We start from the raw sequence: 13318 nt of genomic DNA on the forward strand, positions 1-13318 counted from the left end.
CCATGTTACTTGCTCAAAGTCCCTTCCAAAATCAGCTCCACTGATGGTGTAATCTAGAAAACCAAAAATCCCGATTACTGCTTCCTTACTTCCAACATCAGCCTGCTTAAGTTTATATTGAGATACTAAAAAAGTAAGTTAGAAATGGTTAGCAATGCAGTTTGGATTTGATGAAGAGGGAACTCTACCCGTTCAGGGACCTCTCCAACAGCTTCATTCCTGTATGTTTGATTGCATTTGTAAAACAGTAACAAATCGTGTTATCCCAAGGGATGAATCTGATCTATTGAAACATTATGCCTGAAGACAAGAGACAGAACCCTCTGACTTTAGTCATACCTTTTAATCATCAGTTTTACACAACTGCTATTCAGGTTTATCAGCTATAAATCACATAAACCAGAAAAGTTTTGAAGTTGTCAGATTTACCTGAAATAAATTGTTACTGTAGAAACTGCCACACAATTAACATCCAAATGACTGCTAGCTTGTTGCTGTTATATGCTTACCACAGCTTGCACAACAGAGATGCAAATGTGAAATTCAGCCTGAGTTATACAAAGAAGAAAGTTGAAGGGTGATGAATAAAAATAAACGCTGGAAAAGGCACCATCCTCCTTCTCTGCGTGGGGTATTAAGCAGCTATGCCCACTGGAGACTTGTAAAGAAAGAGAGAACATGGCACGAGTAACACATGACTACGGCTACCGCTCAAACCAAGCACACTGATACTCACATGCTATAATGTTTCCATAGCGATTCTTTGTTCTGTTTTGATCCTTCTTAGCGACATCCCAAGAAGCTGACTGCCCCTCAAAGAAACTCTATAAATAAAAATGTTCCGAAAGAAAACATTCTGACCATTAATTTATCTCCAAAAATAACAGTTTAAAAGAATTGCCCTACTATAAAGCAAGCTCTGCTTTATTTGTCTGCTCTGGTCACCCAGATGGCACCACAGTACAGAAATAACATATACAGAGAGAAAAAAGGGAGGCGCTCTCCCTCTGACTGCTATGGGTCAATGGGCAAGTCACTGAGGGACTCCAGAGGGATTTCAAATCCTGGAACAGCTGGAAGGCTATACTTGCTCAGACATCCTTGCTATGGAAGAACAACAGTAGGATGAGAAAACAGAGGGAGATGGATCACCCTTTCTTACAATACACCATAATTTATGGCCTGTTTTCTACAGTGTTACATCACTTTCCTCATCTTGCTTAGTAAAATGGCTTTTCTTCCTACAAAGCCATCAGCAAGCCTCCTCTGCCAATGTTTATTGTTCATGTTGGTTTTCCTCGTATCCCTCCTTCTAGCCACTAGCAAACTTATTCTAAGTCTTTTAGAACTCTTCTTAAGAGCCTGATTTGTCAGTAGTGTTAGAAAGAGCTTTTATTCCTCCTTGTTTTTTTTTCTTCATTGACCGTAGACATTTTACAGCTGTTGCAGATCTATGCTATTCTTTCCTTCCAGATGTTTTCTTATCCTGACCTGGGTAAGTTACCTCCATAAAGTACACAGTAGCCATGGAAACAAAACTTTAATGCGCGCTCAGAAGCCCAAGCCAGGGTAAAGATGTTATGTAAGGTAACAGAAGTAGAAGCAAGTAGGAAAACACCTGATGTGGCATCAGGACCACCCTCCCCCCAAGCAGTGGTTGACACTTGGGCTTAGTTCTGAGGTTAGGCAGAGCATAACAAAGTGTATTTAAGTAAAAGAGAGGAAAAGAGAAAAATATTCTTTTAAAAAACACACATTTATTTATTCCAGTTCTTATGTTACAGTAGAGACAGCTGCAGAAAGGAAAGAAGGTTGAAAACTGAGTCAGAAGAGATTACTTACTCAGAGAAAACTCATTTCAAACCTAGCTGTATTGCATGCGACCTTAGCAGTACCATTCCCGTCTTTACCATGTGCCCTGCCTGATATTCTAATCCCAAAGAATCACAACAGATTCAGAGATCAGAGCGAAATGAATTACCTCCAGTGTTAGGAATTTTTTGCTTCCATCTTAACATTAAAGTTGTAAGTAGACATGCTCAGGCAAGTCTAATTAGAACTTCCAAGAACTTACTACCCTTGGCGTGTCTTTACTGCTTCTCAGTTGGAGTTGGACTAAACTCAGTATTGCCCTACTGAGATGCTATAATAAATCATGAGAGTGCGTTCAGTCAGTGCTTCTTGTGAAGCCAGCCAGGTTAAATCTTCACTTTAACCTAATCCACGAGAACTGCACTGAAGATTGCTTGGAAACGTCACATCATAATTACAGCATTTCAACTAAGAAGCAGCAACAAAAGGATAGCAAATTTTCACAGTATGTTGAAAACATTCAGCGGGACATGGCTTCTTATGTCCTTGAGGATACAGACAGTGTTTTTTCCAGGCACTTTTAATGGCTCAAACCATTGAACTCCACTCACTATTTCACTTTTGGATTAAATACAAAGGAATCCTATGCCTGCTTATCTTTACCTGTTTTTCACTTAAACTTATGACATTTATTTGCATCCTTTTGCAGTGCAACGAAAACAAAAAGCTTCCCTTTCAAAGGGAATTTTCCTAGCAAAAATCCACCACTGAAGATCTCACCTCATACTCCTCTTTAAATCCATAGCTGTCAGAGGTCTTCATCAGGTTAATATGCTGCAGCAGATCAGCCACCCTGATGGCAGGGTGCAGCTGCCCAGTCTGGTACGGGGATTCTGTGCCTTCACAGAGGTAACGAGGGACATCCAGGAGCCGGCTGGACTCTGCTGTCGCACTGTGATTTTCATCTGTATTCACAAGAAATCAATGCATTAGGTACCTGCGGGGCAGTAACTCGTGCTGCTATACATATCAACATCTATTTTCAACCTGTTCCTTCAAAAACATGTCTAATTTCTAAGAATGCAAAGCACTTACTCTCCAGCACATAAATACTGCGATGCATATAAAGGAACTTAACTGCGAACATATATGAAAGTTTGCAGTCCTTCATCTCACAATAAAGATGTCTGAAGGGCATTTTATTGGAAGCTACAAAACTTTATGACATTAATGTACTTGGGAACTCAGCCTCTAACACTCAAAGTAACTTTTTTAATGGTTAATATGTACCAATAGTAATACTACACCTTACACAATAAATCGTAATAATTCTGTAGTGGTATTAGCACAACATTTATCAAAAGCCAACAAGCAGTAAATCGATATCCCAGTAAAAAAGAGAAGCAATTATGCTACCACTTCAAAACACCATCTCCATTTGGGAAGACAAATCAGCACTGCAGAGCGGTCATTTTAACTTAGGTCTTTTAGTAGCGACATGAAACTGTTGAGTGTGCTGATTTCAGTTGCTGGTTTTGGTCTGTATAAACAATGAAGACTTCTCTAATGCCCTATGCCACAGCAATTCTCTTATCAAAAGCAAATGTCTAAGCTAGATGAAGTGATCATATTTAGTCAAACCCTTCTGTGGAACCTTTTTTTCTTTTTTTCTTTTTTTTTTTAATTAGCAATCAACAGTTCAAATGACTTTACAGAAGAAGAAAAATTCTAATTGGAACCTTTCTGGAAAGTTGCTACCGAAATAAGTGGGTAGCTGACCCCTCCTGCACTTCTTCAAAATCAGCTTACCAGTTTCTTTGCAGAGGGTCCAGATTAGGAAGGAAAACTCTAGGAAAAAAAATTAACGCCCCCAGGCTTGGATTTCCTACAATTCCACCAAAATGCAAACCACGTTAATGCCTTCTGAAATGAGATCTAGTAACAAACCTGATTCTTTGAACTGTCACACAAGTTGCTAATTTCAGTACATTTATGCCTCAATAAACTGCCTCATAATGTGAGTGACATGCAGCAGTCACTTTTTATTGTAGTGTTACCTGTATTAAATTACACACATTTCAAACCACCTCAGGATTTGCAGTTCTCCCCATTCCTCGCAGTATACTTACCAGTAATAGGCACTTTAACCCATTGAAGCAGCAAAAAACAATGAGTGAACAGAACATAAGAAATTTATTTCAGAACTATATTAGAAAATGACTAAAAGAAAACGACATTAAAAGTTGTTAAAGCTTCACAATAGGCACAATGAAAGCCATTTAAAAAATATAAAGGGCACATTATTATGCCATCAATGTAATGACAGGGACTTGAGAAAAGCAAAATTGTCATACTAACTTAGGGCTAATGTACAAAGAATGGAGAGCAGTGTTAATAACCTATACACGAAGAAAAAGAAACCTAGTACAGCTACAGAGTAGAAAAAGCTTCATATAAAATAACATGTTTTATAATTTGGAGCCCATAAAATTTTGCTCATATCTAAATAAAACAGAGGAAAACTGTTTTGTGTTGCTGGGCCAAATGAGGGCTATATGGAGATGGAGACAGCCAAAAGATTTAGTTCCAAAGGAACAAGCCTACAGCTACCCAACTCCTTTTACATGGTATGCCCAAAAGGTTGTCTACTTCCCTCTGCTTTTTCAGTCCATGCACTGAAAAATATTACCTCTTCCAATTAGCATTGCTTTGCTTATACCAGGGGACTATCATGCCCCAAACACCATTATCAGTAGATGAAATGCAGACAGGAACTATTAAATTTTTCTTCAATTAATCCCTTGTCCTTGCTGTTCACAGCTGCCTGTGTCTGCGTCTGCCACAATGCAGCAGCAACATATTGACCTTTGCAATATGCTTATAGACTAAATGAGCTAGTCGCAACAGCTTGACAAGTATCACCAGAGAGTATCTTTGTAGCTTGTAAGTGCCTGAAATACAGCTAAAAATTACAAGATCTAAGAATTTCAGGAAAAGAACCATTTTCTGTAAGTCCATTGATCTAATTTTGGTAAGTATTTAGAATTACTGAGTCTAACCCTTTCCTCCTTCAGGCAAAGGTACTATTTTACCACCTCTCATAAACTTCTTAAACCACCTGGTTAGACTGCCTTGGGCTGAAAGTGGAAGGGTCCAGCATCTAACAGCTCTGATGGTGATAAACTTTCTAAGACACAATTGCGGTCAAGAGAATGGCATTTGCAACATTATCAAAAGGAAATGGGTATGACTTGATAAACCTCCCACACAGTGCATATACCCAGCTTGACAAAGATCAGAGCCGAACTCACAAACAGTGTCTTGCTCTCAAGTCTCAGTGGACACTTTACGTGAGTATCTGTAAAGGCTTCTCTTGGGTATATTTTCCATCAACATTTTTACCCACAGTTTGCATAATAGGGTAGAAAATACCCTGACAGCTTGGGAAGAGGGCACTGAGCAGTAACACACCACAAGTACAGGATCAGATTTCAAAGTTACCTTGATTATTTGAGAGACAATGCAAAAATCGACAAGGTGAACTAAACAGTGAATGCAATGTACTGTGTGTAGCAAAGGGAGTCCAATATACAACTACAAACCGGAATAATGGACTGGGTAATGATAATTGGGATTTTAGCAGGCAATACAAGTCAGCAACATGAGCACAATAAAAAGGACAATATACACTTCACATAGCAGGAATGCTACAAGGCACGGGGGTACCTATTCTACTCAGCTCAGCACTGAAAACTTCTAAGAACTGTACCTGATTTGGGGCACCATAATTAACAAATTCTACCTATGAGTTGGAGAGTGCTCAGAGGAACACAATAGGTTTAGAAAACATCAGACAAAACATAACAAGGGAAAGAACTGGGTTTAACTCAACTAGAAGAGAGGCAATTGAGGACACATGAGCCTTTCAAGGGGTAAAAGACAGAAATGTGTCAGTTCTCTGTATCCTGTATGAGTCTTTCAAAAGGAAATGTTTCAGTTTACAGCAATGAGGATGTAGTCTAGATTAGTCTAGCTCGTAAAAACTAGAAGTGAGCAGTATTACTACTCAGTAGTAACACTCAGCTACTAGTAAATAATAGAAAATTGAGCTTTGGGTCCCAAATAATGGTAATATGGATCTGAAATTAATTTTCATTTAGGAGGAGAGAGACATTGGAACATGGCACTGCAAAAGTAAAATTCTCTTCGCTACAGATTTATAAAACAAAATAGACCATCAATTGCCAGAAACAGTCTAGATTATAGGTTTAACATCCCATCTCAAAACAGAGGAGGGACTGTCTCCAGGTCTCTTTAAGCTTTACCTCTCGAAATCTGATTTTCAGCCTCAGTTTATATTCATATCTACTTCCCGATATTCATCTTTTATTCTAAAATAATGTCAGCAACTGACTGAAACTCAATTTTATTTGTCAAACCAAGAACCTGGGTACAAATTATAGTTATATATCTTTTTGTTTTGTTTTGTTTTAAAAAAAATTCTAAACCACACAATCAGTGTTAGATGCAATATAGAAATAAGCAGCCTGGCCACTCCCAACATCTGTTCTTCTTTTTAAAGTAAGTACAAAGTTGAAAAACTTACTAGGCAAGGTCAATTAAAAAATGTAATCAATACAGGTATGTGAGAATACTTGTACAGAATCTACAAACAAAATTGTTAGTTCTTGGATATTTAAAAAATTCATCCCTTTTCTACTTTTGATTCTTGTTACTTACTTAGAAAATCAGGATTTGGGTACCAAATAACACTAACATGGATCTGAATTTTATTTTTGTGTATCTCCTCAGAGTGTTCTAGTTTCACACGTCAGTTCATTAGAACTCAGTTTGAATGCTCTGGGGAGAAATGTTTTAGTATTTTCCATTTATTTTTCCATTTTATTACCTCATTTATTCTTTGGTTGGCACTGACTAGGTTTATCTTCTTAATGAGAACATAAAATAATTTTTATTCTAAAAGAAGTGTAACTTTAATTCTGAACAGATAAACTGAGTGTTGAGTTATCTTCTTACAATAGCATAGCTATCTTTTTCATAAAACAAGCTGTTCCAACATTCAACCATGCAAGGAGACAAAACTCATGCAGGAATGAATAATGAAGGACTAGGGTCCTCACCTAACACAGCTGTCGGCACAAGTGGATCATTGGGCACTGTAGGAAAACAAAGCTCATGAAGAAATACATTACCCTCAATTTGTGTATTTTTAAGTATAAAACCAACATACTTCAGAGTATAACCAAGTGATAACTAAACACCACTAATTTTGTTACAACAGAAAACCAGCATGAATACACAGTTCCAGAAAGCATCATGAATAAAAGAGGAAGGAAAGGCAGTGTTTTAGACTTCAGAAATGTAATTGCAAAGGCAAAGAGATTCTTACTGAAATGAAATAAAGAAGACATTACACGCAATTTAGTATTTGAAAGGGCTCCTCCTTCACTATTGTTCTTTTCCTTCATAATAAAGGTTCACTTTCATAGAATCAACTCCTTGACTTTAAACCTGTCCTCTCATGTACGACTTTAATAGCTCATCTCAAAATAAAATGGCATTTAGTTAAAATCTTCCAAGTAATGTTAAAATATTACATACATATTTCCAGTTAATAGCTTTTCTTATGTGCAATGCCAAAGATACTGCTCTTAATGAGTACAGGGAAACCACACATGTTTGAATAGAATTCATAGAACTTTTGTCAGTCATTATCACAGCTAGAATCACGCAGAGACAAATGTGTTGTTTCAGATAGAAATGGTGGAATCCAGAACTTCGTTTTGTTCCAATTTGGAACAAAAATTTTAAATATCAACAGCACTGTGACAAAATTGATCTCCAGTTCTCAAGAAATCTGCCTAAAAGTTTGTTACATAGCAAGGAATCCCAGAAGCTTCAAAGGTTCACTGCCTCAGCACAGTCAATGGTGAGGAGAACTCATTCCTCCAACATGCAAAAAAATCATGTCTAGAACACTGGAAAACAGTGATGCCCAACTTCTTTGACAACCAACCAGGAGCTGTGGTGGCTGGGGCTCATGGAGGCATGCCGGTCCATCTGCAAGGCTGCCCAAGTGCCTGGCAGCCCTGGCTCACTAATAGCCACGTAGATTCCTGATGGATGCTTTGCTTGGGATCTACCATAACCTAGTCCAAATCAAACTGTTTTTGCATGCCTGACTCTACAAATTTCAATGCCAATAGGACATCAAACTTTGGAGAATTTTCTAACAGTTCCATCCAAAACTGTAGAAAAACTCACAGGCTGATACTAAACTCTCATTTCTAATTGGTTATGAAACACTTCAAAAGTTAGCACTCTGCAGTTTGGCAAGTTTCAATAAACTCAGCAATAAACCCTCCCCAAAATCCATTTCCCTTACAACAACTAGAAAAGAACTTAAGAGCCTTAAGGGATGTATTTTGTTCAAGCATGGTAGGCAGTATGGGAGGCAAGAGAAGGGAGTTTCGAGTGCCATTCCCAAAAGATGGCAATTCAGAAGCAACTCAGGCTGCTCAGAGCAGATCACAAGTCCATGTGACTGTGAGAAGGTCATGTTCCCACCAGCTCCATGGCAAAACCATATCCCTTAGGTAACTTACATACTAGTTTTAAGAAACGCAGAGTCTATCAGGAGTATCTTGCTTTTGTGCAAGAAATAGTGCAAATGCTGGGAGGGAAGCATGCTGGACAGTGGTAGCTGTATCAGACAAAAATCAGAAACCCAAACTGCTGAATTTTGTCAAAACCAGACAGTTCTTAAGTCTACAGAAAAGGAATATGAATATAGAACAAATTTGTAGATATATTAACAAGCTTGTTCCTAAACTTGACAAACAGCAATGACAATTGTCAATGTTTCCTTCTGTTACAATGTCCTTACTGCCAAAAGAAAAAAAAAATTTTGGATCTCATATTATTATTCATTACAGACATGATGTTATACAGTAATATTTAACACGTTGGTATTAACCAGCCTCATGAGGGAAAATTCATTTTCAGACTTTGAGATATTCTGGAAGTGTAATAGTTTCCCTATAACAAGTATCAATGCATACTGAAAGTACATGTAAATAATTAGCCACATATCAATACGGATAACATATGATCATCTCTTTGCATTTACCAGTGTTTCTAGAAAACCTGCAGTTTAAAACCATTTTAACTAAAGAGTAGAACAGTTTTCTGTTCTATATTCGCCCATACTCCAGAATATCTACCACTGTTGTACTTACATCGGGGGCTGAAGTTATGAGAGTCCATAAATGTGATTGAAAGGGGATCCTCTGCATGCAGGGTGCTCTGGTCAGCGTAACTCCTATCCATTGCATTCACCATGTGTGTCATCTCCTGGCGGGTGGTCCCCATGGCATCCTTGCGCTTCTTAGCAAGCTTGCTGCCCAGCCAAAAAAAAAATCCCAAACCACCTTAATATTTGATGAACATAGATGTCTGTACCAATCATTACCTATAATCCTGAATAACTGCGAAGTCTGGCTGATTTTCCAGTGTACAACTTTTCCAGTGTGAAACTTATAAAACTATGCACACTGCTATATAGAGTCACAATTGTGTGCTTTCTGTACACACACAAATGCTGTAATGGAAGTGCTAACTTCTGTACTCTAGTAATACTTGTTTTCCTGTGGAGTAATTACACTAATATAAACAAATTAGGGAATATAATTACATTTTAACTGAAATTATAAATAAGAAACATCTGTGGATGCAGTTTTATCAACCATCTCCATTTAAACATGTGTTTTGATTTTATAAATGGATAATTCATTCCCCTTGCTTGCCTTGTCAGGAAGAAATCATTTAAGCTTCTAAATTACTTTGTAAAACCTATGAAATAACAAAGGAAACATAATTATTTGATACGGATCCGTATTACCTTTTATGTTAAAAGTTGTTCTTCTCATTCAATACACAAGATACAACATAATATCATACTTTGTTCCTGACACTCAACATTGGTTCCTTAAAAAAACCAAACAAAATTCCCTTCACCACTCTACCATTTTATGTAGTTTGGGAAGATTTTTAAATTTTTGACATTAACAGTCTTAGACTCTGAATACAGTTAAACAGCAAACTAATCTGCACAACTAACACCTCCCCCCCGAATTTACAGGCAACGCCTTTTAAGTCCACACTTCAGAAATCTCTCTCAATTCTTTCCTTTTGATGAAGAACTGGAAGCGATTTTCATGGTCTCCAGAAGTCAGATGGAAGCGCAGAAAATATATTTTAAGTATCACTTAAAGTCTACTACTCTGAGAGCACATAATTCAAGTAGCAGGAAGTATGCAGAGCAGCATGAAGCACACTTTGGTTCTGCAGGAATCTGAGACATATATCAGACTGTTCTGAAATCTCCCTGTTTTCATCTGAAGCTGTGACTGCAATATAATAGATAGCAAACCTGCTTATTTGGATAAATCTGACACCACATGAGAGAGACACAATCATCACTGAAAATACTGGGTTCTTGAAAATGTGTGTTTGAAACACTATTTAGCTTCACAAGCTTTTGCTGCTTCAATATCATTAAATATCCTGTTAACTGTTTAGACAGTGTTTACATTACATTCCTCTGATGAAAAGGACTGCTTGTTATTCCTCTATTCTTCAACAACTTTTAATATTCTGTGCCACACTCTAACAGCAGACAAACATTATTAGTGTAAATTATCCACCCATTTACTTGTCAAGTCCTAGGAATCTCCACCAGAAAGGACCTACACAACTCTCTAGGGCAGAAATCACTTCATGGTTTTGCATATTTAAGAAAAAGTTACAGGACTGCTTCTTCAGTTAATAGTCTTGGTTCATGATAAGGGGCCATAAAGCAAGATATAGATGGACAAAACACTCCTGAGAATTACAAAGATTCTTTCACAGACCAGGTTCATCTTGTTTTGTGTGGTGTATGATTCCCCCTTTCTTTTCTCCATTTACATAAAGACTATTTGGAAAACTCTATAATTCCCTTGCTACAAAAATCAAAACGGTGGTTTCTTAAGCTACCATTTTTCATCAAACTCTTGTGGCATACATGAGGGTTCTGTGTGTATCAATTGTTCAGTGAAAAAGATAAAAAAAAAGAGTGACAGTTGCATGTTCCCCCTAAAAGCATTAGGACAGGCTTCCCAGGGAAGTGGGCACCCTAGAGGTGTAAAAAAAATTTATAGAGAGATGCTTCGGGACATGGTTTAGTAGGCATGGTGATGTTGGGCTGATGGTGTGACTTGATGATCTTTGAGATTTCTTCCAGACTTCATGGTTCTATGATTCTATGAAAATGCTTTATTTTATACATTTACTCCATACATTCCCATTTTCGTACAAAAAGTTGGTGTAAATGATACTCCAGTTGAACAAATGAAGACTGTCAGAACTTCTAGAACTGAAACTACTTGAGCTTTATAACTGCTTCCCAAGCTTTTTCAAAGCTTTCACAAAACTCGCATTTCTAGTTCAGACTGTTTTTTAAGTTTCAAAGTCCCTCAGATAGTCTCTACACATTGAAGATAGCCTTTTGCTAACAACTCCTCAGAAATGGAAGAAAAAGACTACTATATCTCATCTCTCAGCTATATTAAGCTCTTCTTTGAAGCATCACTTTGTAAGAAAACTAAACGCTAAATAAATCAACAGCTATTAAGGCTTTCAAGTTATTAGCTTATTACAGCAGCTACTTTCTAATTCTTATGCTCTGCTTCAACTCCTAAAAAGGCCTATTGTGTTGTAGCACTGCAAGGCAGAGCTTCTGGGAAATGGGAGGACAGGTTTATTGTTCAACAACTCCTGGCTCCCCTGGGGTTTGACGACTACTTTTTCCTTTCCTTTTTTTCCTTCCCGCACTCCATGCAATCTGTGCTTCACTATAGAGAAGCAAATCGTTAGGTTAAAGTACTTAAGGCTGACAGAAAGTGTAAATGATTCTCATTATTTGCTAAGGGATCCAGTTGGGTGAACCTGGGCGGGTGGGTGTTTCAGTGGGAGCTGGAGGGGAAAAGTGCTCCATCATAGGATGAAACTGTGCAGTTAATTATCTGAAGCTGAAGCAACTGTTATTTAACAAGGAAATGATAATTTGTCACAATAGATCAGAGAATGGCAGTTAGCGTTATTTAATCTTTTTATTTTTAAGTTTGTTTAAAGAAGTCAAATAATCTGTTTAAAAATGTGGAAGAGCATCATTATCAGACACCACTGCTTCATCAAAGCACTTGAGCGCATTCTTAGATCAAGAGCTTTATACACTTAAAATTAAATATGTGTACAACTGCTTTGCTCAATCACAGCCAAAACTGCTGCAGCCCTCATGAAAACTCATTTGGTGAGCGCATTAAAGAAAAGTCTATTTTGCTTCAAAGAAGCAAAACTTCATGCAAACCCATGTCATAAAGCGAGACCCACACTTCAAAATGTGTATTGGAAGCACCTCACAAGCTGTATATGCAGATCACTTCATAAAAAATATTTATGTAAAAAAAGATGGTAGATAGTACCACAGAGGCAAACGCGTTACTCTGCCATCGGTAGGGCAGAGACCTATTTATAAAGGTCTGGCATCTGTCTACAATTTGTGTAGGAAAAGTGGTGTATAGGATCACTGCTGATAACAGATATGCTAAGAACAATCTGTCATTTACAAGCACAGTTCTCTAGCTAGGAAACGGGAAAAGGAGTTTCTTCCTTACTGTGATGTGCCACTGTGAATCATAATGCAAATTAAATAATGAGTACAATAAACTAAAATGATAGTTATGGGAAAAACTGTAGCAAAAAGCAATATACAGTTAGAAATACAATATCCCTTTAAAAAAAACCCCACAGAGTAAGAGCAACAGGAACAATGACACAAGCAATTTTTCAAGCCTGAGAATAAAGAAAGGTAAATATCAATAAAACTTCAGGAAAATTATAGAGACTGTTTTTCTTTTTTAAAAAGGGATACTGCATCTTTAAAACATGTAAAATAGTAAGTCACCCGTATTTTACTTACAGATAGTAGGAGTAAGAATAGTAGCTCCTCCTGGCAAGCAAATCACAGACAGTGGAAAAAGAGAAGCAATGGTGAATGAAAAGCGTGACTCTGTCACATTCAATAAAGCAGAGAAATGTGCGTTTTAAAAAAAAAAACTGAAAAATTCATGTTTCTTTGGTTAGCATTTCAACTTGCTCATGCACAAACTAGCCTTCCTTTGCCATGCAATTAAAAAAAATACACTAGCATATAAAAATGATTTGTTTTTTAGAAAGATCATTTGAGAAAATTACATGCTGAGATTTCATTTGTTGCCAAAAAAATTGATAATTAAATGGATTGTGGATATTCAACATGCAGTTCAGCATAATATAATGATTACCGCCTAGATGTCATGACAAATGAACAGCTGTGTACAAATCTTGTGCAGTAAATATGCTTTTTACTTTTCAGTTACAAAAACTAGAGATTGCATTAATAAAT

General features: G+C 37.2%; 1 protein-coding gene across 9 annotated transcripts in view; it reads right to left on the reverse strand.

Moving 5' to 3' along the window:
- The window catches only part of PTPRK (protein tyrosine phosphatase receptor type K), a 402963-nt gene that overhangs the window by 21483 nt on the left and 368162 nt on the right, over positions 1-13318 (reverse strand). For 3 of the 9 annotated variants that reach the window (XM_054061574.1, XM_054061576.1, XM_054061573.1), the window contains exons 16-20: positions 12853-12883; positions 9072-9240; positions 6954-6989; positions 2593-2777; positions 737-824 (exon numbers count right to left, since the gene is read on the reverse strand). In XM_054061574.1, the coding sequence (XP_053917549.1) occupies positions 737-824; positions 2593-2777; positions 6954-6989; positions 9072-9240; positions 12853-12883 (509 nt within the window). The remainder of the gene's footprint in view (positions 1-736; positions 825-2592; positions 2778-6953; positions 6990-9071; positions 9241-12852; positions 12884-13318) is intronic. The other 6 variants (XM_054061582.1, XM_054061580.1, XM_054061579.1 and 3 more) reach the window with 4 other exon arrangements.

Source organism: Cuculus canorus, chromosome 3 (assembly GCF_017976375.1).
Source record: "Cuculus canorus isolate bCucCan1 chromosome 3, bCucCan1.pri, whole genome shotgun sequence".
Taxonomy (NCBI): Eukaryota; Metazoa; Chordata; class Aves; order Cuculiformes; family Cuculidae; genus Cuculus; species Cuculus canorus.